We start from the raw sequence: 27,545 nt of genomic DNA on the forward strand, positions 1-27,545 counted from the left end.
GAGAGAGAGAGAGAGAGAGAGAGAGTGTGTGTATATGTGTAGAAGCTTTTGCACGTATAGGAGATACAAGAGCACGAGTACTCTGGATTGCAGGCTGGTCGTTATAGTCTCATGAGCAAACAGCTCTGACGATATAACGAGCTACCCCCCCCCCCCCTCCATTCGTCATAAATGTCGGCCAAACTGTCCAAAGTTACGCGCCAAATCAGACCAACGTGCATCCTTCTCTCTCTCACACACACACACACACAATTTCTCTCCACCTATTCCTACTCTTTCTACTATACTCCGCTACTGTACTTCCTCATTCAGAAACTTGCTACGAACACCTGCTTTAAGGTATCACCACCATTTCGGTTATACACTCGACACATCCGGGCATGTCGCCTCCACGATTGAATGTAAGATCCCGTTAACAGCACGTGAAACTTTGCACCCTTCAGTTTCCAACAATTTCTTCTCATTGCTCAACCGCATCGTGTAAGATTAATGGATTTTCCACTCGTACAATTAAATCTTTATGAACGAGCCGCGAGTTGCTTCCAAAGCTTGTAACTGTAAATTTTCCGAAGGAATATAACGAGCGACGGAAGTTTGGTTAATCCTCCATTGTCGTTTAATCCATAGTTTGTTGCTGGCAAGCCAGAAAATTATATACGAGAACTTTGAAAATTCTCTGAATATTAAATCCGTAAATGTTTAACACCATCCAGACGTGAAATGTTTGATTTTTTGGGGGAGGGTGGAATTCTCGCGACTGTATTATAATACCTTAAGAGTATTATTGAGCGAAACGCGGGGATGCTTAAGTGTGTGTATTAGACTGCGTGCGCACGTGCACGGTTTCCTCTTGCATCGCAATTACCGCATTATAGACAGTCGCTTGTAGAGAAATTTGCCAATGTATGCGACGACTTGGCGTTTCGTGGCTGGAATGAAATGTTCCAGGCGGGGCAGAGTCAAGTGTGAATGATCGAGTGTATGTATGGTACACGTATGTATATATAGATATATAATTAATAAAATTGTTAATTGCTCGGGACTCTGTGGAGTAGGAGTAAGTTTTGGACGGATTTAGAAAGAGTTTGAGCGGAGATGACGAAATTAGGGAGCGGGTACCGAGCCCGATCTTGAGGTGGCCCGCAGTAACGGGGTAGCCTGACGTCGCGTCTCAATTAATTATTGAAATACTCGCAACCGCGTGTGCTGCTCACCAATCCGCGATAATCGTGCTTCTCTTCTGTACTTAACGTGCTTTTCGTGGTAATCTTCAGCAAATCTACCCCAGTCCATCAAATCTAGTTCCTGCAAATTTTTCTCCTTGAACAATTTAGAAAATTTACTCGAAACGTTTATCATGCGTATATACTATATGTATTTATATAATTAGAAGAAAATTCGTCTCCAGCAATTAGGAACGTGACGCAAAGAGGGGGGATGCGTGATTATTGTCGCTGCAATTTGTAACGTCTCAAATATAAATGCGTCTGCCGCATTGAAGACGACGACGAAGAATAGCCTTGTCAATACCGAGCACACCTTCTTTTTCATGGAAAATTTCGCAAAGGTATACTATACGAAACCCTCTCTGCATACAGACTGCTTTTCATGGGTTATATGCAGTAGTTTCGGAGAGCACACTGAAAAATTGTCTTCCATTAAAACTCGAAAAGTACGATTTTGCGTTACAGAAATAGTGAAAGACGAAATTAAAGATAATTCTTTGAAAATATAGAAACGGTAGAAAAATATATATATAAATACATAGTGTACATATGTAATACACCTTGGGATTATCGGATAGTTTCAAAACTCGAGAAAGACTTATCTGTATATATACCATATATATATATTCCCACCACAGTCAGCGTTTCTACAGAGAAAAAGAGACTTTAAGCTCAGCTCCCGAGCTTAAACGGTCTTAAAAAGTGGCTGCTCCGATTGCAATTGAAAAAATCCTCCTCGAGAAAGAAGACGTTGTTTACGGTTTGAGAATGGCGAAGGAGAAGTATAACGATAAAACTTGATATTGAATTGCAGAAAGTCTCGAGATGTATCAGTCGGTTCCGAGAGGACGTGGTGGAGGTCCACGTGTCTGGCTAGGTGTGCAGACGAAACGGATTTTACGAGGCTCAGTCCCGAAGCTTTAACCTCGAGGATATAGCAGCTTAAATTCAGTAGTACCGCCTAAAAGTACCTCCGAGCGAGATACTCGAGATTCGCTTTACGGTTCCCCGGGAAAACCTTTCTTCTTGCTGGAACTGCCGAGGTAACCGCTCCCTGGGGTTCGTGCAGCATGTTCGCGAATGGACCACATTATCGAATTTTATACTACTTATCTCTCCTACTCGAGATAACTCGTGCGTCAGTGTGGCGCAAGGTGCGAGTATAACGCTTAACCCTCGTAATATTGAAAATTCAAATTTATCGCTGCAACTTCTTCCCGGATAATGCGAAAAATTTGTCGCATAAATTATTCCTGCTGAAGCACTATCGGCTGGAAATGCCTATAGGCAAACTTTGCTGGAGAGATAAACATTTGATTTGATGGACATAAGGGAGCAAGGTTAATGCTGCCTCGTAAATTCCACTAATTCGAGATTCAATTTTTTGTGGGAAAGATTCGTATTTTTGTTTTTTTAATAGTATATATATATATATATATGACTTTTTTGTTCGCAGGTTTTAATTGCTCGAGAGATATTGTGTCTTTCCAGCGAGAGTTTTGAGCCATTTACGAGATAGCGACGATGAAATTGCCACGTAGAATTTCAAATGTGCCTGGCTGTATTAATCGCGTTGACGCGGCCGTTTAATTATAAATTTGTCATCGCGTATTAGATGAGCAGCGCGCGCGGATGCGTTTCACGAGGCAATCGAAACGCGAACGTGCAAACCGTTCGCATTCGAGAGCCCTGAATTCAACTACAAACTACGTATGTATAGTAAAGTATAGTATATATACGTATAGTATGTCGTTTATAATTACTCTAACTCTAATTAATCTAAAACTATGGAGGGGTTGAGAGATAGCGAGACAGACACAACGTTGCATTTCTTTCTCTCGTGTATTTTCCATTTTATACTACGTTTGAGTGTGTGTGTGTGTGTGTGTGTGTGTTTTAGTTTGTACTTAGCTAATAATGTGTATTTGTATATATATATATATATATATAAAGTATAATAACTCTTCTCCCCTTGCTTCTGTTCGACAAGCCGAAGGTAGGAAATTCAATGAAGCTTCAAACTTTAAGTATGCATGTATATTATATATACATATTAGAGAGAGGGAGAGAGAGAAAATACGTGTAGGTGGGAGAGAATGAGTTATTCAACGCTGTGGCTGCCTCCTTTCGGATATTACGTTCGAAAAATGAAAATTACTGGTAAGTACCTATATATGCGTTTTTTATACTCTTGCTTTTTTTTAGTTATTTGCATGTAATTGTGCCAGTAAACTAACGCGAGTCGACCAGTGACCTTGATGGAATTTGCTAATTATATACTTTGGGACTATATATTTGTTTTATATGTTTTTGATATAAGCCAGTTTATGGGTATTGTGATAGTAAGTGGTGTACTACTGCTTTTCTACCAAGTATACTATTCCTATAAGAAGCCACTGATAAATATTGTATGAAATTATATATCCCACTGGGCGACTCGCTCGATATATATAAAAATTTCTACAGTAAGGGTCAATATTTACGTAGGTACAATATTTACAAATAAAAGATAAGTGGACATACAAAAAGTACAAGTAGATAAAATACTTCGTTAGTATAGTACTAAAATAGAAGTTAGTAAATGCATGCATATTAAAAGTTTCGATATAGTATATAGGTATAGTATAGGCAATAGTATACTTTTCAATAAGATGCGAAGCAACACTGGGGGAAATATTACGTACCCTTTGCACTTTTTATAAAAAAACAAACTAATTTCAAAATGTTATGTAAGATAAATAAGGGCATTCTTGTTACTAAAGAAAGAAAAATTATGTAACTCTGCTACTGTGCGTGCATCGTTATTTTCTTAGACCCTGTAGATTTCTGAAACAGTCTTAAAATCTTAGTTTTCATTTTTCGAATGGTCATAAGTATATTACGTTTTTTTTTTTTTTTTTTTTTTTCGATTGAACAAATACAGTACCGTGCGTTTCGTCACGCGCTACGTCTTATATATTAACCTATACAAAAGAGGAACGATAGCGCGATATAAGTGCGGTATTGAAGAGACCGTAATGTGCAAAATAATCAATTCGCATGACGCATTTTATTATTTTCGCATTCATAGATTCTACAAACGTAAATTTAAATTTATTCCGTTTTCGTTAATCCTCTCTTTTGAATTTATTCCTCGATTACCGTTTGATATGGCATGCGATGCCTCACTAACAGCATTGCGAGTATTATTTCCGATCAATATTTTGGCATATCGAATTAGTTATGCTAGAGTCGTATTACTCTAAACGTTACTTAAACGAATCGTTCTGAAAATGTAATTCGTTACACAGAGGGATACCCAGTGGGGTATCTAAATGGCTACGAATCGAAAACATGACCAGTTTACCTGTTGTACATTAGTATATCCGGTTTCCAAAGTTTGTTCGGCGTGATCCGAAGGTCCTTCACCCCTCCATAATCGGACTTGTTCCACTGAAGATTGTAGTCCGTCCATTCCTGAAAGAGAGAGAGAGAGAGCATCAGGTGAGATTATAATTATTCTGCTCCTTGTCTGGGTAATTCGCCAATGAATATAGATAGCGAGCGCAATGAAGTTGCAAGAATTACTCGATCCCGATTATTCAGGGGATGCATTATACGCGAGCATTCCTTTTAACACCGTACAGTCTCGTAGAATAAGGAACTTTCCAAATAACTCGAGTGGAATTAATGGAATCTTGTAAAGCAGCAGCAGAAAGTTGACCATGAATTCTGTCGTAGAATTCATTCGAGTGGCCATAAACACAAATTCCTCTTTCATTTACCCCCTATCCTCTGTCTACACCCCTCCCCCCGAATTCCGAAGAGCAATTTTCAATGATGAAACTGGCCCTGAAGCATCTCCATTCAATACTCGCTAAAATCCTCCGAGCTTATTGAACGTGGCACAATGCTATGAATTTTTGCAAAAGTTACGAATTCAATTTCACAATTCCGCGACCGCTCTATAATGTATATTTTCATTCTAGCCCGAATGCTAAGTTTAGCCTCATTACGTTATGCACTAACCAGAAATTTCTTACAAGAGAATTTCGTGATAATAATTCAACGAAATTTTCGAAGGTTTTTCTCTTTCGAGGAAGATGGACCTGAAACTTTAATAATGAATCTCTTGTAATCGTATTATATTCCGTAGTAATCTGAAAGGGCAATTTTCGGTTATGAAAAATTTATCGCATTTATTTTGGTAGTTTTTCAATTACAATATTGAGCGAGTACCTGTTAATCTTTCTAATTGCAACGATATTGCATTGTCAACGTCATTCATCGAGCACGACGTAAAACGTCATTTCACGCGTGACGAATTAAAATATTAAAAGTTTAACAGCTCAACAACTATTCACTTTGCTGCGATAAAGCGTTAGAAGGAAGGTAATCCTAAAATAAGTTAAGAAGTACGTTTTGTTATAAATTTTGTACGTACCAAAAGTCAGCAACGTAACTAGGCAATTAAAAATAAATATCTCAGCTGTTATACAATTATGAAAAAAATTGCAGCAAAATGTCAATTCTACCGATCATTACTTTATATAGACGTGTTAATATTATATATAGCCTGTATTATATAACTTGTTTACACAATTCTACACGTAGCAAACTCGAGAAATCCCTCAAGTTTTGTTTCTATTGTATAATTCATAAGCCAGGTCACAAGTAATACTTAATGTTATAGTCGTTGAGTGTGTCTATATAGGTAGACCTACTGTAATACAAGAGGAGGCACAGGCATACCTTATTGACCATATTACATGTATTAAACGACCATCTTTGAAAACCTTGTAAAGCATTCTGCCAGGACAGGATAATATAAAAAATAACGATTTATTAGTTTGTCATTCTTTGTCAGTTACGAGATTTTTTCAAAGTTATGAAGCTCATTTTTCTTTCAGCAGCTTCTCTCGCAACAATCTTGCACTCTTTACTCGTACCTTGATTAAACGTCCCAGTTAAATCAAGAGATCAAATTAAATTAATTACATTCACCGTGAAATTCTACAAGAATAATTTACTTCCCTCGAAGTATAAGTTTACAATGAAAAATTATAACTGCACCATGGTAGATGGGTTTCTTTTTCAAGAGAAAAGATGGCAGCTGAGAAAGTATATCGATGCTGGAAATATGGGTTCTATTATACAGCTTAAGTAAACGTCCGAATCTATAACAAACGATAATATAGATTCAATCTACCTTGGTAAATAAAAACCCTCTTTCTTTTGCCTTCATAAATCCTGGCAGGTCGATTAAAATGATTATAAATTAAATAGCTTATCCCCTATTACCACAATATTTGTCAAAAGAATGAGTTTCGTTCACGATTCGAGACAAAGACCAGAGTTTTTTATTCCCCTATTCAACAGCATTTATAATCAAAATATCGAGAACAGATACGTTGATGAAACTTTGAGCGAAGATATTTTTGTTAATTAATTTCACTCGTATTAAGAGAGAATCTACGAACGCAGCAAGGTATAACAGAGCAGCAACGAACGTGAAGCGAATAATTATTATTACGGTCGCACACATCGTATTTGATGCGAATCGTTCTCACGCCTCGTACATTCTGCACACTATACGGATCACAAACCCACATTTGAACGATACCAAAGTTGATATAGCAAAAAAGTCATTAAAAACGAAATTTTATGTCCTCCACTTTATTCCAGAATATACATATATCGTTATGCCCTTAATTAATTTGATTCATTCAGCAAGAACAAGTTCAGAAGAGTCTCGTGGTGAGAAAACTCCGAGGTACTTGTGTAAGAAACGTGGATACAATTTATACGCTAATGAATGTAAACGTGAAACAGGAGTATAGTTGACTTTTGCACAATTGCAGTGTTCTGCAACGATTCATTCGAACGAGCTGTGCAATATAGTCAGAACTATATATAATACGTTACAATGGTGATGAATGTGGAGAGATTTTGGTGTCAGCGTTCATTTAGAATTGTGTCCGATCCGGTGCTTAGTGGGAATTTAGTTTTGCTCGAAGGATTTATTTGGGAGAATTTTTTGCATTACTTGATGGACGTGAAAAATTGCGGCTGAACCGGAGACTGAAAGAGTTGAAGCGTTTTACAAAAATCCTTTAGACTCATCCGTGGTACGTGAGGTTGCAACTTGCTGCATGTTATCCATCTTCGGATGACCGCAATGGTGGGCACACATGCATTCGACTGGTAGCCCCATGCGCATTAATGCAACACGTGCCGTGGGTTAAGGTCAGTGCTATATTGTCGTTTTCCAAAACCACAAGGTTTCCAGGAATATAGCCATGATCATTCCATGGTTTAGCCAGGACTCGAAAGGACACGTTGAATAATCCTTTTATTTCACATTAACTATAGTTATTTTGAATTTTCGTTTGAATTATTTATTAATTGGGAAGTGGAATATTAAAATTATTCTGAAAATACACGACACTTTCATTAATCGAGAAATTCTCTCATTCATTGCACTGTACCGCGTTTAAAATTTTAATAAATGGACCTCGTGTTTAAGTTGTTTATAACTACATCCCCCATGATCCCTTAAAGTCTAGTTTGCAGTCCCTGAAACACCCCATATACATATATATATATATATATATATATGCGTCTAAACCTTCTCTCTCTCGCTATTTGCTATCCGTCACACTGCAGTACGAAATTTGAAGCTCACTTTGCTTACGCAGACGTCTGTTATATTAATGTGCCATGGTGTTCTGTTCATGAGTGCATAACTTTGTTTCCGTTAAGCTAAAACTTTATCATTTCCCACCGCAATGTCGTGATCGATTACGCCAGTTTCCGCTATATTTTCCCACAACGTCATTTCCTCCAATATTATACAATCGTTGCATATACTTTTGCATGATGCATTATATGCAAGGATAACTAAATAATTAATGGGTCTATTAATGATTAACGTTATGTGTTTTACAATGAAGCGTGACTAGAATAGAACATTTAAATTGAAGAAGAAGAAAATCATGCAAAAGCTTGTGATTATTGTGTCGACATGTAATTTATTTAATTATGGTTGTGGTATAGTTATATATGTAATTATCATTAGAGGAGATTGGAAAATATGACGCTGCATTAGTAATGACAAATCTTGATAACCATCCATGATGCACGATATTCGTTGTTATAACAAAATATGACTTGAATAGGAATATTTGAATTAAAGAACAAGAAAATCATGAAAACGCTTGTTATTATTGAATTGGCAGGCATATTATTCAGTTCTGATAGTGAGAATTGATATTATCATTAGGGAAGATTGGATAATCTGACAATGCATTGGTAATGACGAATTTCAATAATCATTTTGGTCCATGATATTCGTTGTTATAACAAAACGTGACTCGAATAGAAACCTTTGAATTAAAGAACAAGAAAACCATGCAAAGGCTTATATTTATCGCATTGACAGGTGTATTATTTAATTCCGACAGTAGTAATTAACATTATCATTAGGGAAAGTTAAAAAATCTGACAATGCATTGGTAATGACGAGTTTCGATAATAACTTATAGTTCATGATAATTGTTGTTACAACCAAACGTGACTCGAATAGAAACATTTGTAGTAAAAAAGGAGAAAATCATGCAAGAGCTTATGATTATTGTATTGACAGGCATTTTATTCACTTCTCACAGTAATAATTAACATTATCATTAGAGGAGATTGGAAAATCTGACAGTGCGTTGGTATAATGACGAATTTCAATAATCACTCATAGTTCATAATGTTCGTTGAATTACTAGAAATGGATGTCAAATCGGAGCAGCTGTTCTCCGAACACTGTGACTAAATTAGCATCTGTTTAATTGTATATATATATATATATATATATATATATATAAGCAGTATTAAATGTACTTCAATGTTCCAGCCGCGTGGTGCAGCAGAGAGCACAATATTCAAAGTAGCTATTACACAGCGAAATCTGCTAGTGAAATTACCACCCCTATCAAAACAGGAATCTCAGAGTGGTTGTAGTGAAATCCGCTCGTTCAAATTGATCTATGAACGCTTATTCGACGATAAGATCCGACAGAATTTCGGTGAACGATTATGTCGTGGCTTATATATACTAAGTGAGCGCGAGCTCAGAAATTATTGATCTTGTTAGGATAATTAGAATTATCGGGTTATGCGGCGGAGGAGATTGGCCTGAGTCGGGTTAACTCGTGTAGCTTCGCTTTGGGTAGATTAAGCTCGATGAAGAAGCGAGCCTGCATCACACTTATTCGTCTTATGTCACATGTGACTTCTTAATTTTACAATAACTTTCAAAAATCTATCCGTTGCTCGTTTCTCTCTTAATGTGAATTTACAGAAAAGATTTATATGAACCAATAGGAGACTTTGGTAAAGACTCGTGTAGCTTAATTTTAGGTAGATTACCCAAGATGAGAAAAAAGCTTGCACCAATCTACGTCTTATATCATATCTAAAGTCTTCATTTTCCAGTAACTTGTAAAGATCCATTCACTGCTCGTTTCTCTCGTCATTTAAATTTAATAGAAAATACTTATAAAGACGAGAAGGAGACTTTGACAAAGCTGTGCTGTTTATGGATGAAGCACCATTAACTATAGTACGGCGCTGCAATCAATCATGTTGATTTGGTAACTATTGATGATTCAAGGCTCGATCAGTCCCTGGTTTATTTAACAACCTACGAGTAAACAAGTGGCTTGGCACGAGAGGCTTTGAAGCTAAAACCACCAATACAGGACCTGCACATGTAGAATACTCACAGATTTTTGTATTTCTTATTTTTTGTTAAAGAAACAACAATCGTTCTACGGGAAACTAAAGAGGTCGGGCATTCATTTTAAAAGATTCTTTCACGAGGAATGATCTATTAATCTTGATCCAAAAATAATTGCCACGAATGCGTCTCGTGAAAAATGATAGTTGGCTACTTCGTATAATGAATAAAGTTTTATACTTTTTTCAATGCTACAGTGCTTAGCTGAACGTTCTGTGTGTCTATAGTATAATACACAGGTGGACATGTGTAGGTATATATAGGAACGAACGCGCACGAATACTGGCGAAAGAGCTCCTTTTCTAATTCTCTTTTTTGGCGCATTGTGCAATCTGGCGTGGGGAATAATCTCAGTCTGGCTGTATCTGACGCTCCGGAACGCCTGTGCGTTTAATAGGTTGGAATAGGAGTGCCTCGACAGAGTTTAAATTGTTAATCAGGCTTGCACTTAATTCGTAATTTCATAGAGGACGATTATAGATTTTTGCCTTTGACGTTTTCTCAATGATTCATGCCAGCTCACGTGATTGGGAATATGATGGAGGATATTAAACTCGGAAGTAATGAGTATTCCATAAAGAGAACAATTTCCGTAATTGGTCGAAAGACGAAGGAAGGCACCATCTTTCAGAGCGAAGTGGCCTATAAGTTCTGCTAAAAGCTTTTAGCAGAGCTTGGATGGCTATGACAGATAAAAAGCTCGAAGATGTGACGGGAAATCATAAGTGAAATTCGAAGCGTCGTGCCACAGATCGAGCTGTACTACTGCCATTGCTGAGCTCTTTAAAATTTCTCCTTCCTTCATCATGCTTTATTCAACGTACTAAATATGCTAACGCTATATTGTACGTGTATGATCCATCAGTGTCCATGCATATACACACCTCCTCTTTTTTCCACGTGAAAAATTACTGGGAAAATAATTAGTTGCTTCGGTCATTCAAACATTTTCAATTTACGAGGAAGCACAGTGATAATAATGTCACTTATTATTTAAACAGTTTGATAATGCTCTCTGATATATGCTATATATATATATATATATATATTTAAGTGCTTCGCTGTTGGAGAGGGTGACACGTGTACAACTGTTTGTGTCGTTGAACGCTGTAATCACAAATATACCTCGATGGACGGTAAAGCACGTTTCTGAATACTCCATTCGAATTTACGAACAGTGCTGCAACGAACGAGCCAGTTACACGCTGTGGTTTCTGTAAATTACAACGCTGCTGCAAGCAAGGTAGCTGCAGCCTAAGTCCGCTTGAAATCCCGAAATTCCAACTGTTTAGGCTCCTCGGTAACGAATAAATTTTTCTTATCTCGCTACATATACACCATAATCCCAAAATGCCTATTCGTTAACAGAAACAATAGTTCCCATCTACCCGAATAATTCTACAATTTCACCACAAACGAACATAGTTTTTCGTTCATACCAAGTTTTCATATAAATTTACAATCTCTTGAAAGCATCGGAGCGATGTAAAATAAATACAACTGGCATTATTTAACATGTATGTATGGTAAATCCCGCTCCCATGGAGCTTTTTTCTAGTGTATTTTTTTTTACGTTTTATAAAACATACGCTTTTACCTATAAAAGCTTGAAAAAGCTGAAACATCAGCATTCGAAACAAAATACTGGCTTAAGCTTAACTTCTGTACCACAAATTTTAAACTGCATAGTAGTATACAGAATTATAAATAGAGTTCCAATTATACCAGTTCACTACGAATTTCGCGCGAGATTCTCTTGATAAACTAACAAATTTGCTGAAATAAAAATTCGATATCAGGACGAGATGTAAATATATACCGTACATCGGATATATATCTTTCGTTTCAAGGGGATGGAGCGTAAGTGGGGTGGGGTAGGAGGGGGTAGAATTTTCGTGAGTGGAGTCGGTCGAGGAACAAATTGGAGGCTAGTTTTCGGTAAATTATTGGAGGCGCGTTGCGCAACATCGGTGCACGTTCCGAGGGCGAAATATCAGAATTGCGCCGCCACCATCGACTCTGGCGTTTGGCAAATGGACCGGTAAGCACGTGCAGTTTGCAGGCAGTTGCATTTGCAGTTGCATTTGCAGCTGTAACTGCAGAAGGCCGGAAATTATTGGTGCGCCCGCGGACACGGAGGTTTTCAGTGGAGCGCGAGATCCTACTGAAGGCAACTGGAAGCCTCCTAACGAAGGATTTCCGCGAGTGAGCCAGAGGTAATTGGAGACAACACGCTGCATTCTGAATGTGCCTTCGTTCCATTGCTGCTGGTCTTGACGACGCTAGAACCAAGTCACTAGCTCCTCCCAAACCAGACGTGACTCATTAGAGTTCGCACGCTCGACCAAAGATACGTCGCTTCTCTGCATAATCAACACCATCTTATTCCACCCCCACCTTCTTCTTGCGACACTCACCCGCCCTCTGTTCGAGCAACTCCTTCGTCAACTTTATCACCCTAATTTTTATCAAACAATTTACTAGAAATTTTAACGAATTCTCACAATATACAATAAAAGAAAAGTGTTTGTAAGAATTTCTTGTATGTAATCAAGATCATCTAATTTCGCACCAACTCACCTACACTCTGTCAAAAAACTCCTTTTCCTCTTCTCTAATCCAAACTCTTCTCAAAGACCACAATATTAATTTCAACAAAATGTACGATAAAATGCATTTTCCGAAATAAAATCAATAAAAATTCGTTTAATTATACAACCTTTGCAAACTCCACACGAGTGACAGCAATAATTCACTAATGCCATATTTAAAAGTAAAGCTCGGTTATATGAAAGTTGTTGTTATAGTTAAATAGATGCGATTAAGTATACTCATTAGCATAGGGTGGTGCTGCAGACTTTCCACTACAACTTCCGGTAAATTAACTTCTGTACATTTCTCGCTCTCGCATCATCGAGTCAAGAAGTTTTGTGTTGTAGCGTCGCTTAATTAACGCTTGACGTGCTGGAATACGAGAAGGGAGGCGCGCGAGATGAGTCAAGAGCTCGTTTTGCGGTACATCAAACTTGGCCAGGAATTCTTACGAGCCAGCCGTGGGGTTGCGGTAGTCAAAATAGTGAAATAGCACCAGCCAATGGGGGGGCTTGTCACGACGGAGACAGACGACGGTGTTTCAGCGATACAGCAGTTTTTTGGCTGCGCCGAGAAAATCCGTTTACGTGCAGGAGGAGCTGCAAACGTTTAACAACGTGCCGAGATAGAAATTTCAGCGGAGGTCGGACGGTTTGCAGGAAAGGTTTTGAGGAAATGCCAAAGTTTCGTCACTCATCGCAGATTTCCACTCGTCTGTCCATATACGCGCGGATTAACGCGTCATACAGACTGACGCGCAAATCTTCTCTTCCAGCGATGCCCACTCGCAAATTGGGGCTTGAGCCACGCACTTTGGTTACCACACAGCTTTCAAACGTTCAGTGTGTGTCCCCCCCCCCTTCTTCCCCTACCCTAAAGCCCTCTCCACTTCTTCATAGAGGCGCGTTCTACTTCTCTGTACCATTATTATTATTATTATTGGAGAACCGACGAAAATCCATCAAAAGCGATATATCGCGAATCAAATGCTATGAAAATAATTGGCTAAACGAGTTTAGTCAGTGCTACGAGCCTCGGGCTATCTCCGTGCGTTAAATAATGTGAAATAGCGCGAGGTCACGCGAACCAGTTCGATTTGTTTTTCTATTAGCATGTTATGTAGTATAGTGTATTATTTGTGCCAAATAATCCTCTTAGGAGTAAAGTATACTTGACAAGTGAAAAGGAAATGCTTGAAAGCATTTTCGAAAAGCCCTTTATCTTTATGTATGTATATATATATATGTATGATGGAAGGATAACGAAAATGTTGTAGTGTTTTATCGATATTTCGGTTTTATCGTGGATATGCGATTTGGATTTTTATAAAAACATAATTAAGCTGCAACAAGTTAACCATTAATTCTGTGAAATAACGGTCAACCGTGCACAGAATTTACTCTCGATTGAATGATAAAGATTCTGATTAATAAAATTCTTGTTTCACCAAAATATTATTTGTTTTATTAAAAAATAAATGTATTCAATATTGATTCTTCTCGAAAGAATAAATTTACACGTGTTTTGTTTTCCTATCAAACGTTTGCAAATTAATTTATTTATGTGGGAAAATAAAAGCTGATTTCACTAACAGCACACGCGCATTATATGCATAATTTAGCTGTTAAGGTAATCGAAATTTGAACAAATCAATAATCAAACTATATCCTTCTGCTTGTATAATGTCAATGCAATAATATTTTATGAGTTGCAGTTTCACGTAGACTTTCACCAACCATTTGCAACCCTCATATATATTGTAAGCGTGAAGCGTCGTCATCCGGCCTCACGTGACACTATAGTAATAGTAGGGATAAGACGACGTACGGGTGAGGATCAAGGAGTCAGTCTCCTAAGAACTATTGTATCGCTAGCATGTAAATAAAGAGCGTGTGATGCTTTTCTAACTTCCTTCACTTTCGGAGATTGTAAGCTTCGTTACTCTTACAATATATACATATATATAGCTTCTTCAGTGAATATATTTAGAAAGCTAAGAATCTACGCCTTTCATACTTTCAAAAGTGGAATCAGAGTTGATTGTAAGATTTAAGGAAAAACTTTTTTCTGCCTCTTCTGCAGTTTTAGCGAGCTTTATATATGAGAAAGGATGAAGTAAGAAAGAAAAAAAAAATAAAAAGCGGAGGGAGGGGGGGGGGGGGTAAGAGGAGAGTTTAAAAATGTATAAGGTATTTCAGGGGTATTGGTGGGGCTCGAATAATATTCTACGAGCGTTGGAATCAGGGAGGCAAAGTATTAAATGTCCCCGCAGTAGTAGTACTCGATTACCCGAACTCGACGGACGCATTCGTTCTAGGGAATCCCCAGGAGGTGGCCCGTGGAAGGTTAGAGTTTCTTCGGCTTTGGTCCGTGCTTACGGGCAATAAATCAGCCGGCTACCGGCTCTAGGGTACTCTTTACGGTGTCTTACAAGAATCCTCGCGCGGATATCGCGCATCCAACGTCTCCCCACCCCTCTGCCTTTCACCCCCTGAATCGGACCACCAGAGAAAAATCCACCACCCCTCTACACGCCGAGAATGTTTATGTCTACGCGAGACTATTTATCGAGCTATCGATTACGATCGACGACCTAGGCCTCGCTTCGATTCAGCTTACCTTCGGCTCCCAAGAGATTCACTCGTGTTGCGATTTTCCATGTCCTCGTCTCGTAACTACCCACTATCCTCCTACAGACGACAAGCTCGACACATAGGAAAAAAATCAATTCCACGTTTTCTATCCCGATTTACAAGCACGAAAATTTCGTTATATTCTCTTGCTAATTTTTTTTGTTGAATTTCTTCATTTTAATTTCACATTAACGAACGAATGGATTTCAAACGAACTTGTATATATACAAAGTTATAATTTGAATTTTACCCACTCTTTTCTCGCACTTCGATTCGAAATGATTTCACAGATGTAATCCGTGGTATACTTTCTAGTTATCGAGGACTGCACTGCATATATCCAGCTGTCCCTGAGGAATAACCCAGGCTGTAGTTGTGACTTTTGTATTTGAAATTTGTAGCTAATGCTGTTTCAACGAAAAAGAGGAAGAAGAAGCTTACTTTTTCTCTTGGTATAATTACTGTAGAAACAGATACGATAAATAAAGCTTCGGTGTATTTTTCACGTGAAAAGATACTCCAAATGATATATTTAAAATTGTTTTAGAACCAACGCAACACTGATTTACGAACCACTCTGTTGTTGCGCTGTTCTATACCGCTATGCTTTGAAAGTCTCTGCTTTCTAGAGACAAAAAAAAATAATATGAAAAAGAGAGAAAGATCTGTCTTAAGAGTATACTTTTCTCACTATCGTGATTTGTCAAAAGAAAGAGGTATACGCGAGCATCAGTTTTTGCAAATAAAATTCTTACGAAGCAGGAGACTTCCTGTAATGCTTTGTATATATAGCCACAAGAGGGAAAACTGATGAAGGATAAGATAGATTTAACTGTCCAAAGAGGAGGTAGGGGAAACGTTTGATAAAGATGCAGTTAGGACGAAACTAGTGCAGAGCGTGATAAATGCATGGAGCTACAGGAGAAATTATCGAAATCAACTTTGGGCTATAAATCAGACCTCCAGTCAGAGTGCTCGAGGTCATGTACTGGCTCCTTCTTCAGCTTTACACTATAGTCACAGGAAAGAGGGCTAGATATGGCTATATACCCGGAGCATCAAAGCTAAGAACAGAAGAAAACTCTTGGCTGAGCCTTTCCTGTAGAAATGTTTATGTTGCCCAGAGTCCATTTATTCGACTAACGCTAACGATCGACGACATTCAACCATTCCACCTCCCTCCCCCCCCCCCCCTGTTCTCCTGCCTCCAGGCCAAACACTCTTTAGAACACCGTGGGGATATCGATAACACACAGCGAAAGATTCGTTTATCATTCGTTTATTGCGGCCCATGTGGCGAATTCTTCCTAATGGATCCAGTTCGTTGCCTGTGCCAATGCCAACACCAGTCTGTTCTGCCTCCTGGCCTCTTTCAAAATTTACAGATGCCATTAACGCACTTTCAACACGTGACACTGAAATAGTGCAAGGCTAAAAGACCAGTTTTTTTGGTCAACCAACAGAAACAGTTTGAGTTTTCTATATGAAAAAGGAAACGACTGTTCGGTTTTGTATACATATAGGAACGTGGGTAGTATAGATTTCTAATAACCAGAATCTATGAGGTAAATGTATAGTCTCTATATTGATAACACATAAAAATTAATCAATAATGGACTAATATGTGTGCCAGTGAGATATGCCAAGAGCACTCTGCATTTTTAATAATAATGTAGTACGGTTTTGTATGGAATTTGTTCATGGAACAATTGGCATAATTTGAAGCATTGTAATTATAATAATGTTGCTTACCATGACAAACGCCTCTCCTGCCATCACTGATCGGTTTATTTTTAATACTCTGCATCAACTGAAATTTTTATTCTACGAGACGATGAAGAGGTTTTTGGACGGTTTACGAATGGGAATTGAATTTTAGCCAGCCAAGTGGTTTAAATCTCTCCGAGGGGATTGGATAACGTATTATAGGTGCTACCTGCAAATATTCGTTTGTAAAACAATCGGCGTGTGGCTGGTGAACTTTGGAAAAGAGATATTGTGATAGCACATGGCTGCGGAAAGATGGGTTTATTACCCCTTTATCAGCAGTTCATTTTGCCGGATTTTTCGTAATGACCTTAGCCCGAGTCACATCTATGTGGCACGTACAGTTGGAGAATTTAGTGAAGCCATTAACAGCGTAACTTCGTTTCACAATGTTAAACGACTATGACTATGACCGTAACTCTTAGAAGCTGAAAATTTCTACATTTAGAGTTAAGTGAATTTCAGGAATTTAACCGAATAGTTATTGTGTTCATTGTTACGGTTCGAGCTTTGATCCTCCTCAACAATTCAACAACCATTGCTTCTACCACGCTTGGAAAGCCTGATTAAACGTGGATTAAACTGACTTTTTTCTTCCGTTATTTCGAGACAAAGTTTTTACAGGGAGTAGAGATAAGATTTAAAACGAATCGATTGTAGAAAATTTGTGCGCTAGAATTAGTGAAATATTCTGCTTTAAAAGCATTTTACTCATGCCGAGTAGCCGAATATATATACAGGGAAGGTACACGCCATTCCAAAATGCAATTAGTCTTGCTTAAACATCCTAAGAAAGTTTTATGAAGCTGTAAAGTTAATTAATGTATGAAAAGATTTGAAGATTATTGAAATTAAATTCCCAGCTGCAATTATTCGTATTTAAAGAGTGAAAGCAACGCGTTTGAAAACTTTCGAGTAAATTTATTCAGAATGATAGAATTGCGTGAAAATATAAGATGAGAAATGTGTGCATCTCGTTCTCAAGCGACTGGAAAGAATTCCTCCTCTATTAAAAGTGAATATCGACTTTTGGACATTCGTCTCGGAACAATTGTGAGCTACGAGTGATTGGAGAATACATAGAGGGAGGGCTTCTAAGAAACAGGTGGTGTTGTTACATAAAACTTGCTAGTACTAAATATTAAACAGACCATGCTATCAAGGTAAGTGCCAATAATATATGACTGGTAGTATACATTTATCACTATAGTTTATCGACAAACCATCCCGTTGGATTCTTTGTAATGGTTTCGTTGAGCCGAGGCCACATTCTAGGTGGACGCTTGAAAATTTACGGTTGCCATTAACAACCTATACGTATATATGCCTTCTACTCGTATACGTAAAAATGCTACCTCTCTAACTTTCGTCGGTTAGAAAAAAAATTGCCCCACTAAGCAAGTTTAACGCTCGCTCGAACCAGCCTCCTGTCTTATGAAGCTTTAATTAAATTTTACAAGTCATTACTTTGAAAATTTACTTTTGCTCTTGCACTGGAGGATCTTGTAGAACTTTTAGTAGAACTATGAGAAAAAAAAGGACAGTCTCTCGAATAAATCAAAAAACCAATATACCTACACAATTATTATTTATAATATTGCAACCAGTGTATAACTCCTTAATAAATTACATGCTATAAAGTTAATAATTTCAGGCGTGTTTATCGGATAAATAATCTGGAAACGAGTTACACGAATAAATCATTCGATTGACGTTATATCGTTGCTTCTGTGCAGTATAAAATAGCATGCGAGGGTATAGAAAATACATATACGAACGATTGTACAATATGTTAAGTAAAATCAAGAGAATAACGTAATGCGATTAAAGTTGGCGCAAAGCCGAAAATTAAGTGCACAGACGTATCTGGTAATGCATGATTTATGGATCGTCGAGCACACGTCTCTAATGACGGATACCTATATATCCGGTGGTCCACGCGCCATAAAGGTTAACCACGAAACTGTTCCAGTAATAAATCGATAGGAACTAGGAATTAGTTTGCAGAATTCGATTCCACGCTCGTATTAAGCGCGATTAAGCTCCAATTCGTCGGTATATTTCGCGTGATTTCGCAACGTGTAACACGCATCGCTTCTTTTCATTGGATCATTGCGCGCCTGCTGGGAGAAAAATTGTGGATCGCGCGATAAGCGCTTCCGAGGTGCAGAATTTACAAACAAATTCGATGCCGGAGAAAAGTGATATTTCATTTTTCGCGGTGGAATAAGTTTTCGAAGCACATTACCCTGAATTTATGTGTGTTTGCGAAATATTTCAAGACTCTTCCTATTTCCGCACACTGCTGTTGGTTTCGCGGAGAGATGATTCCTGGCGAAATAATAAATCTCCGAGCCGACCGAAAACTTTGTTTCAATCGGTTTTTGAAGGAGCCCAGAGTAGTGGCGCCTTATACGATTTTATGCTAACCGTACAAGTTGTTGATGCGAGCTATGATAGGGAAATCGCGAAGCGCACTCGTATGGAAACTGCGAGTGCCAAACTTCAGGAGAGGACTTTTTAATGATATAGATCTTGTATATTGTGTACGTACGTGTGTATTATATATATATATATATATATATACTTACATAAGGAATCGTTTTCGAATGCTGAAATTATGAAAATGAAATAATCGCAACATTGTACGTCGACATTAACAATGATGAGACGAAGAAGAGGAATTGTTGTCAACTATAAGCACCAATCAGACTTACTTCCGGTTAATGGTATAAATCTTGTATATTGTACATGTTTACATAAGAAATGTATTTTAAAAAGTGAAACAAACGAGGATACCGTGCATCGAGATCAATGTGCAAGAATAATACGAAGAAGAGGGTATCTGGTCAATCAAGAATCAATCGGACGTACTTCCGGTTTAATTGGAAGGAATTATTCAAGCAGCAGACGTTGCAGCACACACTGCAGAGTCTGAAAGACTGGAAGGCCAGACTTTATAATTGGAACGTGCTAAAGTACAGTCTCCAACCTGCTATGGAATAAGAATTTATCGAACCTGTTGCTGGACTTGTATCGCTCCCAAGGACAAGCAGCTTCTGTGTGTATGACCAAGCTTTCCTTCCCAGCAAAGCGTGGCGACAAAGCTCTGAAAATCACCTCGGCATCCAGCTCAGGCCCGTTCGTTCGTATCTCTAGCTGATTTACATTGGCCGTTGGCAACAACGCGTCCTCGACGATCGATAGAGCTTCGGACAATTTCAAGAATCCTCTGCCATTTATGCCGGAAGGTCGAGCAACGCGGAGCAAAAATATATATATATATATATATACCCTGATGAAACGAAAATAACAGGGGTTTATCTTATTTTATACCATCACGCGTATCGTTATATACACGCCAGGGAAATTTGACACTGGCGCAATTTAATGTTTACCGGAGGGATCAATGAATACATGCACGAGGGATCAAGTTGATGACACGAAGTTGCTGCCGGAAAAACACTCAAGTTGACAGCAAGTGGAGAAATAGAGAGGCCACTTGACCTCGTGAAACTACTGTATCGAGATTCGCCCCATTAATCTCTTTTTTTTACTAGAACGTCTACATGGAGAGGGTCTAATTAGAAAATAAACCGTGCTGAAAATTTTCAGTATTCCAACATTCTACCAGTCCCTGGTATTTTCTTCGGAATTTATTTAAAAATTTTAAATTAGTACTCCTCGCAGACGATAAATCACAGTTTCGTTAAAAAATGCTCTTTTTGGTCATCGACAAAATTGATGCAGCTGGAGATCCGCATGGAGTAATTTCTTTCTCTAACGCAGGCGCACACATTGAAATGGGAAAAGATTTTTATCGCACTTGCTGCATAATGACTGGACTGGCTGTGATATACGTACACGAAAGTGCTTGGCTGGCCTCTTCTCTTTTCCATCCAATGATATTCGCCTGAAATTGTCCGTGCGCCGTTTCAAGCTCGTACTTTCGAGATAAAAATTCAAGATTTTCTAGGCCGAGCGAAATAGTTGAAATCTCCTTACGAGGCTCCTCCTTGAGCAATGCTGAGAAATGGTTTTCGAGTGGCGATAATAATAAGGGAAAATGGTAATGGAGCCGAATAAATGAAACAACGCCGCAAAAGTCTGGATAAGCCGGAACGATTTGCTTGATTTAATTCAGAAATCATTGGCGAAGAATGGAGACCGCGACAAGAATAGGTAAAGCGAAGCGACAAATTCTGGCTCCTTTCACCGAAAGCAACGACTCATCTCTCCATTGTAGGCTCTATGTGGAGATATCTGCTAGATTCGTCGGAGTGTTAAAACGAAGTCTGATTCTCAGTAGGAAATGGATGTGACACTGGGATCCTCTTTGGATCCGTTCATTGTCTAGCACCTTTTCGCGAGAAAAAGAACCTGAAGGGGGGGAGGGGGGGGGGGCTTATAGATACTGCCAAAGGGTGTTCCTCCTTCTTCCCCATGCACTCTTTCATTTCATTGCTATACATATCGTTGGGTATTTTGATGAATCGCAGTATGATATTCCAAAACAGAATCTGAGGATATCAGTGATCAGTTTGCAACGTTTCCTAAAATTCGTTTTATTCTTTTAAAAATAAGATTGCATTGAAACATTCTGCCAAAGGGGGATCCTCGTTCTCTTCCTACAATTTTTCATTGAAATATACTATCATTGGTTATCCGAACTCTGCGCACTATAAACCACTCTAAAACCAAATCTATGGGAACACAATTGAAGCTTTTTAAATAATCATCACCACTTTAGAAGAATTCCTGGAATTCGCCCTATTTTGAAAATTGAACGCTGTTAAACCTCTCACGCTGGCTGTGAAAATTCATCGGTCGATTGGCGGTTATCTTGAAAGTCCAGTCAGCGGAATTAATGGAAACTCGATAAAGACATCGACGCGTGCTCGAGGAAAAATCAGTCCTTAAGGCAAGGCTCGTCGCGAGTTTGAACCAACGACGAACGGACGAGGCTGTGGGGAGCGAGTTTCGATCGAGATAAATTCCGTTTGAGCCGCGATTGTTAGCGCTCTATTCACCAATCGCTGGATCGTGTTTAAACTCGGTGCTATGTTTAATGGAACCACAAACTGCCAAAGACCCGACTGAAACATATCAAAATCAAATCCCTCGATAAAGCACGATATTTACTCGCTTTTCGATCTGCAAAATAGATACTAGATTAAAATTTAAGGTATATGCACGAACCTCCCCGTGTAATTTGGCAGTATATACATATATATATATATATACCACTGTGTCAAAGCTGGTTGCGGCTTTTCAGTGAAATTCCATTTGGAAGAATTATATCTCTGAGATTGTGGGATAGAGATCGTTGTTTGATTGAATTTTCGGTGAGATTTGAAATCAGTGGAGGGTTTCAGGTTACATAAAGCGTAATTAGAGTGGAATTGTCGTAAGCAGCGTGTATCCCCTTGGCCTGAGGGAGAATCTCAGTGTGTTGGCGAGGGGGCAAACGCTCTCTTGTCGAGAGGAAGAGCGAACTGATCTAAAATGCCAGTAGAGTGGCACGCTGCAGTGCTCCTTGCTTTACTGAAACGTGAGTGTTACGACAACGTCCTCGACTCCATACATTCGGTGCTGCAAAGCTGCGACATTATGCTAACACGTGCGCGACATGTTCCTACGTGATGATGTCCAGGTCTTCTCTACGTCACTTTAACCCTTCGCCACCCTTGCATTCATCCCCTGTTCATCATTCCTCATCCTAGCTGCATGACTTCGTTTCGCTTTACGTCATAAACAGAGAACTGTTTTCTTTTGCCTCGACTCGAAACCTACTAACGAGCTACCCTTCTGCCACTCCATCCTACACGAATCCAAAAACAGCATGTTATATATACAGGGTGTAACGGTGTTATGCGACAGCAATTTAAAGGTGCATGCACAACGTCCCAGTGAACATTGTTTGTTGATTCATTTTTGGTCCCTCGCTCGATCCTAGCTTCATGCAAGCTAATTTTTTGAATGGCTAAAAACTGATTGCACGCTCTGTGAGCAGCGAGACGAAGTCTGTTTACATTTTAAATGGATGGAACAAGTAATTCAGCTTTTTCATTTCTCAGATTTACATACCATTTTCACGAACAAAAGAATTTTTATTGATTTTTAGAGGAAAGTATAGAAAATTATAAGAAATATTAGCAATAATACTGTGATTCATAAAATCCGACGTGGCACTTGTAGAAATGAAGGAAACATGAAAAAACTAAGCTCATTTCGTCGACTTATTTAAAATGTGAACAAACTTTGGCAGAGTCGCTTTTATTTAATTATACACGCAGTGTAGAATGATTTTTTTAATTATTCAACAAATTAAATTCCAGGAAGCTGAGATCAAGCAGGACTAAAAAATTTGTTAACAAAATATATACACAGTGATGTTGTGTGCACACACCCTTAAATTGTTGTCGTATATCACTCGCTGTTATACCCTGTATATATACTTACGTCCGGCCCTTACCTCTGACACTTTTCACTACAACCCTCCATCAATTTTATTCGATACTGCAACTTGGTTCAAATATTCTTTTCAGTATATACTCACGCTTTACGATAATTTAGAAATAATTTCTACCAACCCCCCTCATCCTTCTCCCACAGGAGGGTGGTAGTGCTAGAAGCCCAGCGGCTCTCCACGCAGGATGAATTACAGCAGTGTTCAACAGGTTCTGGGCTCCTACAACTAGTTGCCTCCGGAATAAAAGATGCTCGGACTAAATTCGCGGCTGTTACGCGCGGTAGACTTTAACTGCGTTTTTAAGCATCGAATAAGCTATAACGTTGGATGCTTAAAGTCGGATAAAAATAGCGTGGCTCAGCGTCGGTTAGGCAGAACGTCTGGAGGAAAGCTTTGAGACGAGAAGGCAGAAGCAGAAAAGTCGAATCAGAGGGAAAAGGATATTTTCCAGTGGATTGGAATAGCAAAGGTATGACTGAGAGTAGTAAAAAGTTAAACTGGTCCCCCTGCAATGAATCCCTGGTTACCGGAATAAGCGTCCAGTTTAATGTGACCAAGCAGTACTCCCGGTTTTCAAAGAGGGCCCACAGGGGAAGCCCTAGCCCGGACATTCCGTCCCAAAGCGCCTTCAAAGAATATGACTCTGGCAAAGATTAGGAGAGACGGAAAGAGAGCACGGCAGCCATTACTGTAGGTACGCGAGATACGCGCCTAGGGACGGGCCATTTGAAGTCTGTGCGCTCTCATCAAGTACCCAAGTGCCCAAGGAGAACCTTTTAATCTCAAAAGTATTGACCGACCAATCTGGAATCCCAATTGACGTTTTAATTAAACGTTCAATGACGAAAATCATAAATTGCGGCTAATTATTTTCAATGTTGATATATCTTCTATTTTCTACCGAATTAATTTTTGCAGGGCAATCGTTCCAGAAAAAAATGTTGGACAACAAAATGGAGAAAATTAGTTTCGACGTAAATATCGAAATTAATGATTTATGTGATACACATGTAGAGATAATAAATTTTAAATTACGTAATTAATGAAAATATTATACTATGCAGTTAATAATTTTCCCTGTGTGTTGTAATATTCTCTTTCCCTTTTCCCCCTCTGAACCGATTTTTGTAAAGAAATCGTTCCAGAAAAATTGCCGGGCAAAAAAAGCGAGCGAACGCGCATCGACGTAAATTTGGGAGGAGAGCATGTAATGCCCGTAGATAATACGCGTCTGCTCCTATTTTTCTTTAACCGCTTTTTGCTCCATTTTTTCATCCGTTCTCCATTCGAGTACCAGCATCCCAAAGCAGCGCGCATTAACCGTCGCGTCCACTTATTTTATTTTTAAAATTGTGTAAACGTGCGTTACTGCCGGTGAAAATTCTCCAGAGTGCTTTGTGACTCTCCGCGAACGGACTCGAAATAATGACTTTTTGCAGGATGATTTAGTTTTTAGTAGGTTTAAACGCAGTTTTTTTTTTCAGCATTTTATCGTAGCTTCCAGCGGAGAGAGAGCAAGCATCCAGCTGGATGTTATTATTTTAATACGAAGAGCACACGATTCTTCCCATCGATTGTCACTTGCCACGCGAAATCAGCGATCCGAACGAATGAATATTTATTCTCCGATCTGGGAATTCATTAAATCAATTGACCTCTCCGGCAATTCATCGGGAGCAGCTTTCGTCCTGATTAATGTTTCAACCAATGAGTATAGATTTATTAATATTGTCCTGCGTGTAACTCTGTAACGTAAATACCGAACACATCAGATTAATTTCTATCTGAAATCAATTTGAGAACGAGATCGTTGCTGTAAATATTCCATTATAAACAGGCAGGAATAATAATTCAGGGAAAATGAATGAACACACGATTATTAAGCGAAGCGTTTCAAAAATGGTATTTAAATAAAAAAGTGCATTCGTCGACTAGGTGTTTTTCACTGTGTACACACAGTGGTGTCTTCCGACGATCGACTTTCGATAACACGTTAGGTAGTTTCATCAGCGTATTCCCGGGGCTTTGCTGCGGGGGCTAAAAACGCGACGACGACAGACAGAAAACAAGCAAAGTGTGGTGAACGAGAGATGGATTTGTACAGGAAGAGGAAGGAGGGGGGGGGGGGGCGGACTGACGAAGTGAGAAATGAAGGGAAAAGAGAAAAGTCGAGAAATGTACACCAAAATGGCTAAAAAGGGGGAAAACTCTTCGAAGACAGGACCACATAGGTTTTCTATAGAGCCAGGCTGACAATGAGATTGCCAGAATAGAAATGTAAGAAAAATACGAGAGGGGAAGTGGGGTGGGTGGGAGGAGACAATTGTGTAACCGTGAATGAAGTGACGAGGGTAAAATAGAGAGAGAGAGAGAGAGAGTAAAGGAGAACGAAAATTGAGTCAAGTTTGTGGGGTTGAGGAAAAAGAAGATAGTGTGGGAATGAATGGTAGCGATGCTTGAGAAGAGATTAGCTGTTGAAATAAAGAAAAATAGGCAGTATACCTACTCTCGTAGAAGGAATTGGCGCAGCGAGGGAATTGGGGGAAAAAAAAAAGTGAAATCATTGTCGAGGGGAAAAAGAAGAAATCTCGTATGCATTCGCGAGGAAACTGGAAACTCTGGCTTGGAATGGGACAGGTCGGTGGAAGATAGAATCGGAGGAAATGAAGGAGGCGGAGAAAGAGATAGAATTGGCAAGTAGGGGGGAGAGAGCAGTGCAGGGGAACTGAATAAAATATAATAATAGCAAAAAGACAAGAAGGAAAAGAGTCGTTGAAGTTGGAAAACGTAGCAAACACTTTAGCAAGGACGCGACGGACAAACAATGCGATGAGGAAGTCGGAAAAGTGGACGGGAAGTTGCGTGAGTTAGCTGAAAAAGATAAAACTGTGTTGAGGAGGATCGAAGGGTGAGTGGAACGAGTGGGACGTTGCTAGCTAGTGAGAAAAATGGAGCGAGAGGGGGAAGGTGAAACGTGGTGGAGGAAAAAAAATAGTAGCTGAAAGGCTGTTCGTGACTAGCATATATATACCGGGGCGTGCTAACCCCGAAACGTCAGCTCCGCGAATATCGGTCGAAGAGGACTCATTCCCATTCTTTATCCGGGCTGGCCCGAACACGACAGTGTCGAGAAATATTGCAGCTTCCTTTCATCTTGCGATCACTTCTTTCCTGCTCTATCTTATGCCAACTCATACCATCTTCTTCCTGGACCTCCTTTCCAATTTACGCCCTTTCCACTCACTCCCTGGCTCTTTATATAGCTCACACACACATACATACACATATACAATCTCTCTCTCTAGAGAGAGAGAGAGAGATGAATCCTTAGAATTCTCAAGTTTGGAGGATTTCCTCTTTGATCTGATTCCAACGCAGTGTTTGAGGAAAAGGCAGCTCTCTACCTGTCTGGACTATCAAGTGTACCAATTGCCAGAAAATTCACCACAAATCTTCAACGTGCTTATCAAAGGCTACGTGAATTCTACGTGGAAATAAAGAGTGCAAACGCACACCAGTAGCAATTGAGTGATAAGCTTGAAACGTAAATAACTTATCGCGTTTAGTATCTGGTATTTGCTGCTGTGAAATGCTGCAGCTCTATCAGCTTGTCGTCGTTGAAATTCAATATCCTTGCGCAGCAATCGTATCGAATATCCTTATTGTGTAACGAAAGAAACAATTCAACTTTTTGAGAAATTAAATTAATCCTTTTTAACGAGTTCGTCGACGAGTCGAAGAATACTGTATATAAACTAAAACGTTGCGTTGTGAAAGTTTAGCTGGCGAATTTCGTTTCCATTTCATTGTAGCAGGATCATCATGTGTTTATTGTTGTTTTCCGGTGCGGATGGTTCACTACTGTTACAGGATGACATAAAATAGAACGTAAACACATAATCGTCGTACGTTCCTTTCATTCGTTCGACTTGGAACGCTATATTGTTTCGGAGCCTTTTATTAAGTTAATCCCAACGATATCCAGCTTTACATTTGTCTTTCCAACATTTTACAACAATGACTTAATTTCTTGCTCGCATTAAAACCGCGTAAATGCAATTGCAGATGGAATTACTTAACATAATTAG

The 27,545-nt window shown here is 39.0% G+C and overlaps 1 protein-coding gene across 1 annotated transcript in view; it reads right to left on the reverse strand.

Moving 5' to 3' along the window:
* The window catches only part of nAChRalpha6 (nicotinic acetylcholine receptor alpha6), a 166,699-nt gene that overhangs the window by 75,366 nt on the left and 63,788 nt on the right, over positions 1–27,545 (reverse strand). Inside the window, exon 5 of the mRNA XM_066740696.1 lies at positions 4,573–4,682. Coding sequence (XP_066596793.1) covers positions 4,573–4,682 — 110 coding nt within the window. The remainder of the gene's footprint in view (positions 1–4,572; positions 4,683–27,545) is intronic.

Source organism: Prorops nasuta, unplaced genomic scaffold (genome assembly GCF_024137725.1).
Source record: "Prorops nasuta isolate Cenicafe-Biocafe unplaced genomic scaffold, Cenicafe_Pnas_1.2 PNAS00002, whole genome shotgun sequence".
Lineage (NCBI taxonomy): Eukaryota > Metazoa > Arthropoda > Insecta > Hymenoptera > Bethylidae > Prorops > Prorops nasuta.